At 39.7% G+C, this 6,000-nt stretch overlaps 1 protein-coding gene across 1 annotated transcript; it reads right to left on the reverse strand.

The window, feature by feature from the left end:
• Nucleotides 1-3,843: 3,843 nt before the first annotated feature.
• LOC139310249 (olfactory receptor 2D2-like) lies at nucleotides 3,844-4,797 on the reverse strand. Its single transcript, XM_070934409.1, has one exon. The coding sequence runs from the start codon at nucleotides 4,789-4,791 to the stop codon at nucleotides 3,844-3,846; it is 948 nt and encodes a 315-aa protein (XP_070790510.1). The 5' UTR covers nucleotides 4,792-4,797.
• Between the last annotated feature and the right edge of the window lie 1,203 nt (nucleotides 4,798-6,000).

Below are 6,000 nucleotides of genomic sequence, written 5' to 3' on the forward strand. Positions count from 1 at the left end.
TTCTTCTGGCTCTTTAATAGTTTTAATATCTCTGACCTGAGTTCGTTATTCTCTATTTCGATTTCCTCCTGGTCATCATTTTCATCTATTATTTCTTCGTCTTCAGTGGTGTATTCTTCGGATTCTCTCGAAATTGCGTTTGTGGATTCGTTGATTATTTCTTGTTCTGTTTCCATTTCTTTGCTGTAGGCCCTGGTGTTGGGCCTATCTTTCTTAGACATTTTTAAGTTTTTATTGAGTCAATTAACCATCCTCTGCTACCAGCTTGTTGCAATATTTTCAGGATCAGACTCAATAATATTAGTAAGAGTTAAAGGTTTAAATATACTTCCTTTTATTTACAATAGGCATTCTATATTCACTGAATATTCACAGATAGAAGCAAAGAAAAGGGTGTTGGTAGCTCCTTATATATACAATGGGTGGAGCTATGAGTGGGAGTGGTAAATTATGAATACATTAAGAAGTGAAGAATAAGTTAACCCCTGATACCCCATTCATATACTATTTACACATTAGAGAATAAGGCATTTACATCTGACAAAACCGTTCATTCTTTCCAAGCTGCCATTTTGTCTCTTTTCCTGCTAGACAATATTTTTTTTGGTTTTCTCTTTCATGTGGCATTTCATGCTGCAGCTACTGAACATGCTCTGTGTATCCTAGGCTATTTCTTGTGAGGATTTCCAGGGATGGAATTCTTTCAATCACAAGGGGACAATCACTGCAACCATCATCAGCTCATTCTCCTTTGGGTACGCTTGCTATTGACATACATTATTCAAATGCATGGAAATGTTGGCTTCCCAGAGATCGCAGTCCTGCCTTCCCAAGGTGGTGTGGAGAGACCTTTTCTATGGAATATATTTCCAGCAATTCATTTCCAAGCTGGCAACAGAGGAAGATAATTTTTTTTCCCCACACCCTGTGTGGAAGATGCCAAGTAAACAGAGACAGAGCAAAAATTCTGCTCTGATATCTCTCTGCATTTCTATATTAAATGGGGAATATTAAATAAGTCACTTTTTATCTCAGCCAGCATAGACATGCAACAGGCTCCTGTCCTTACTGTAGCAATGTGGCTCAGTTTATAATTAACTGAGATAAATGGATATTTAGCTATTGTAGCTGCAGGCTCCTAACTAAGCAGCATATCAGGGTTCATAATTTCTGATGATTTCACCTAATTTTTTTTGCATATCTCTCTCATGCAAAGGATCTGCTCACTGGAAACATTGTGACTTGTGTTCTCAGAACTATAATCCAATTGCAGTGGTCCTGGATTCTAGCTGTTGCGTTCAGTTCCATGCATAAGACTACATAGAATACATTTGTGAGCAAAAGAAGGTATAAATATGCTTGTTCAGGCAATGGCTGGATTATATTTGAATTATATTATTTGTTTAATCATCCATAAGATCAGTATTTGAAATATAAGCAATTGCATGGGGAAGGAGGGTTTATCCTGAATGTGGGAAGATTTATTTTTCTGTCATTGGGTTGAATGAATGAGAACAGGTATATTCTATTACAATCCCAATTAATTGAATTGTCCTTTGGTTTATCTTCCAGAATGTGCACAAGTATTTCATTCGGGAGGGGCAAGGCTGATTTTGTGTGGGAAACACCTGGACAAATTAGAAGCTCTCTGTGATGCTTTAAATAGTGTGGCTGATCCTACTACAGTAAGACTCTTGTCTTAAAGATTTATATAAAGGCAACAAAAAGACACTTGATCTAGAATGGCCAAGCAATTTTTTCAGGGTTTTTGAATTAAACATTTCTTCCCAACAAATTAATTACTCAGAGGGCCAATGATCCTACCATTAGGTAGAAGTAGGAGGTTTCCTTACCTATTTTCATCTTACTTGAACAAATATGGGCAACACACTGTCTCCTTTGCCTTCCTTAAAATATTTATTGGTCTTAGACACAGGGAAGGAAATTGCTGGCCCACGCTTGTATTGAACTAAAGATCACTTGCTACTCAAGCTCAGGAAGGCAAATACTTTTCCCTGCTTCTACTATAAAGGAATATGAGCGATCAGCATAAATTTGAGAAGGTAGATACAAGTAAAAAAACAAACAAACAAGTGGTTGAAAAAATTATAGGACAAAAGAAAATAGCAATAGCAATAGCACTTAGACTTATACACCGATTTACAGTGCTTTTACAGGTCTCTCTAACTGGTTTCCAGTCAGCATATTGTCCCCAACAATTTGGGTCCTCATTTTACCCACCTCAGAAGGATGGAAGGCTGAATCAACCTTGAGCCTGGTGAGCTTCGAACTGCCAAATTGCAGTCAGCTGGCAGTCAGCAGAAGTAGCCTGCAGTACTGCACTCTAACCACTGCGCCACCACAGCTCAAAATAAACTGCTGTGGACAACTATGGTAAAACTACACTACCAAAACTTCATCCAAAATATGGTTTATGTTACATGCAAAAAAGGGGACTTTTGAAACAAACCATGTATTTTAAATATGTTTTTATTTCCATATGGGTCAATCCATGAGCCAGCGCGGTATATACCATAACTTACAGATTTTAGATAGAAGGAATTAAAACTTTTTTGCACATTTTTTCTGAGTTGTGAATCAATAGCAGAAAACATCTATTAAAAAGGATTAAGTATTAAATAACCTAGAGTGTGCTATTCTTTACTATTCCACCTATAGGAAACTCAATGGTAAATTAAAGCTGAGTTGGAATATATGTGCCCATGCTTGGTTGAGGAAAAGAAGACTTGCACAGACTAATCTGAATGGAGGTTGCCAATGAATTTCTTTCTCCCCTTTCCTCTCTGATCAAGTCTTTAATAAGCCCCAAGGTTCAAGAATCCTGCTAAAAAGCACTCATTTTCTTCTCTAACCTCTTATTGGTTCTCTTACTCAGGCAAAAGCTGCTCTGAATCTAATCTGGTTTGGGGAAATCATCAGGAAAAATTATATGAATAGAATAGAACTGGAAGGGATCTTAGAGGTCTTCTAGTCCAGATCTAAGCACCTGCAGCCTTGAGTTTGACTCCCCTGACCTATACCATCTCAGACAAGTGACTGTCCAGTCTCTTCTTAAAAACCTACACTGTTGGATCACCCACAATTTCTGGAGGCAAGGTGTTCCACCGGTTAATTGTCCTCACTGTTAGGAAGTTTATCTTTAATTCCAGGTTGCTTCTGTCTTTGACTAGTTTCCAACCATTATTTCTTGTCCTTGTGTAGGTAAGAACTCTAATGATTTAGTTCTTTGGTTTTCTAGTCTAGGACATAGATTTTCAGCTAATTGTAACTTACTCAAAGCACATTCTCACTCTCCTCAGTTACACAAAGTGTAACATAAATTGGCCAAAAGGTCCTTTAGACACTGAATGTGCTGGCTTGTGTTATGTATATACAGTAGGTATTATTGAAACAGGACAAATTCACAAAGGCCATGAGGAAGGATTGAATAAGAAGAAAATATCATTTTTGGCCAAGGGGAAACCCATCTAGAATGTTCTCTTGAAAAGGAAAATTTAGATATCGAAATCTCATCTGCTTCCGCTAATGCCCTTTTCTCAGAGATTTACTAATTTTGCAGATAACTTTTCTGGGAAAAAAGAAAATCTAGTCTTTCTTTCCAGTAAATACAGTACTAATAAACTGACTAGTAAGCCTCTTAGAGATCCAAAATTGCTTGGTCTGGATTTCTAAATATGTATAAAAGGCTAAAGAGGAATCTTTACAAGAACTTTCAAAGATCCTTTCCTTTACCAATCAAACTTTCTGTTTTCCTGGCTCAGTACAGATATGATGCTTATTCTGACCCTCCGTTTTTGAACAGAACTGAAGACAGGCCCAGAGTCAGGTCTTTGGAGAGGTGGTTTTCTTGCTTAATAATTTCTTCAGAGCACCCTTCACCTCCTTGTTTCTAAGGCTGTAGATGAGGGGATTCATCATGGGGGTGACCACGGTGTAGAACACAGACACAGCCTTATCCTGGCCTGTGGCAGAACTGACCGAGGTGGGCCTCATGTAGGCAAAGAGTGCTGTGCCGTAGAAAAGGCTCACCACTAGGAGATGCGAGCCACAGGTCGAGATGGCACGGCGTTGGCCCTCAGCTGAGCGAATGCGCAAGATGGCAATCCCAATACGGGCATAAGAGGCAGCAATGAGGATGAAAGGCAGCAGCAGAAGAATGGAGCCAAACACAAACACAACTATCTCTGCCTCTGAGGAGTCAGCAGACGCCAGCTTGATCACAGCCGGTACCTCACAGAAGAACTGATTGATGCGATTTTTGGTACAGTATGGCAGGCGCAGAGCAAAAGCGTTGACAATGAGGGAATTGAGGAACCCACTCAACCAAGCAGCTCCTGCAGTCCAACGACAGAAGTGCCAGTTCATGATGGTGGTATAGTGTAAAGGATGGCAAATTGCCACGTAGCGATCATAGGCCATGAGACCCAACAAAATACATTCTGCCATACCAAACACCAGGAAAATATACATCTGGAAGGCACACCGGACAAAGGATATGGCTTTATGCCTAGAGAGAAGATGTGCCAACATCTGTGGGATTGTAACTGAGGAATAGCAAAGGTCCAGCAGGGACAAATGGAGGAGGAAGAAATACATTGGTGTGTGTAGGCGATGTTCAATCCCAATTAACATCACCATTGTGCAGTTGCCTAGTAGGGTAACTAAATAAATGACCAAAAAGAGAACAAAAAGCATGGTTTCGGTCATGGCCCCCTCTGCCAGGCCCAGGAGGACGAACTCAGCCACGGAGCTCTGATTGCACCACTCCATCACGTGTGCCAGCCAGGCAAACCCTGCAGAACTGAAACAGGAAGAAGAAGAGTTAGAGGGAAGTCATATCCCTCCCCCCATTATTCAGTAATTTGGTACATTGGTACATTGGTTAGGTCACCTACTTTCACATTTTGTCCAAGGGTGACTCCATTTTCAATGTCAAAAATCTCCTGACAAATAGTTACCTCCCACACTGAATCTCTTGAAGTTAATGTAAAATATGCTATTATTTGGTTTCCAGTCTCCAGTGTAGGATGCAAGTCACTCATCCAGAGATTTATTTTGCTCCTTTTTTATTTCACCCTCCCTGATCTCTTTGTTCTGAGTTTTTCCGCTGCTTCCTCTCAAGCACTTTAAAGAGGTGATTGTCTTTATTAGTTTTTAGTTAATTTAGTTAATTAGTTTGTTAGCCTGTGTATACCTTAGTTTATTTTTCCAACCCCCCTTCCCTTATTTGCATCGTTGACTTTTTTTCCTATAGAAAGCTTGTCATCTATAACATAATAATGCAAGGCATAAGAGTCACTACAGCAAGAAAAGGCTGGACCTGCTTTAGACATGATCCTACTGCTTTGGAAGTGGATGTGGTCCATTAAAATGGTCTCATCCTGACTTGCTGTTCCTGTTCCCAAAATACTCAGATAGCAGCATGACCATGACAAGCATGAATACGTTTAGACATGCACCTATGCTGATCTTTAAAAAGGAAAAAAAAGGTAACTGTAAGATAGGTGGACTTCAAATCTCAGAATTCCTTAGCCAGCTTTGCTAAGAATTCTGGGAATTGCAGTCCATTTGGCTGAAAGTTGCCTAGGTTGGGAAGCACTATCTTAAATATAATTTTATTTTTTTTCTGAGTCAGTTGGTAGCTGCCTGGTATCTCTCTGAATGGTAGCTGCCTGGTATCTCTCTGAAATAAGTCACAACTCCCTGGTTTACAGAAAGAAAAATAGACAGACCTTTCCCTGCCAAAACAGGTTCATCCTCACCATGATATTTTGTTTATACTAAACATACAAGATCTGGCATAACAATGGTGTAATGTGGAGGAAATTCTGCCTCCTGCCTTCCAGATGTAATTTTGTCCACAGCTTTACAGCTTACAAGCCAGCTTTTCCCTATCAGTCTAGCTATGCATCATCTTTGCACAATCACTTTGTAACCAGAAACATTGGCTGGGCAATTGCTTGCTGTTGTTGATTTCTC

This window comes from Pituophis catenifer, unplaced genomic scaffold (genome assembly GCF_029215685.1).
Source record: "Pituophis catenifer annectens isolate HBS135680 unplaced genomic scaffold, rPitCat1.0.hap2 SCAF_2, whole genome shotgun sequence".
NCBI lineage: Eukaryota > Metazoa > Chordata > Lepidosauria > Squamata > Colubridae > Pituophis > Pituophis catenifer.

Coding starts and splice junctions, on each gene's coding strand:
- LOC139310249 (XM_070934409.1), bottom strand. CDS start 4,791: ATGGAGTGGTGCAATCAGAGCTCCGTGGCTGAGTTCGTCCTCCTGGGC.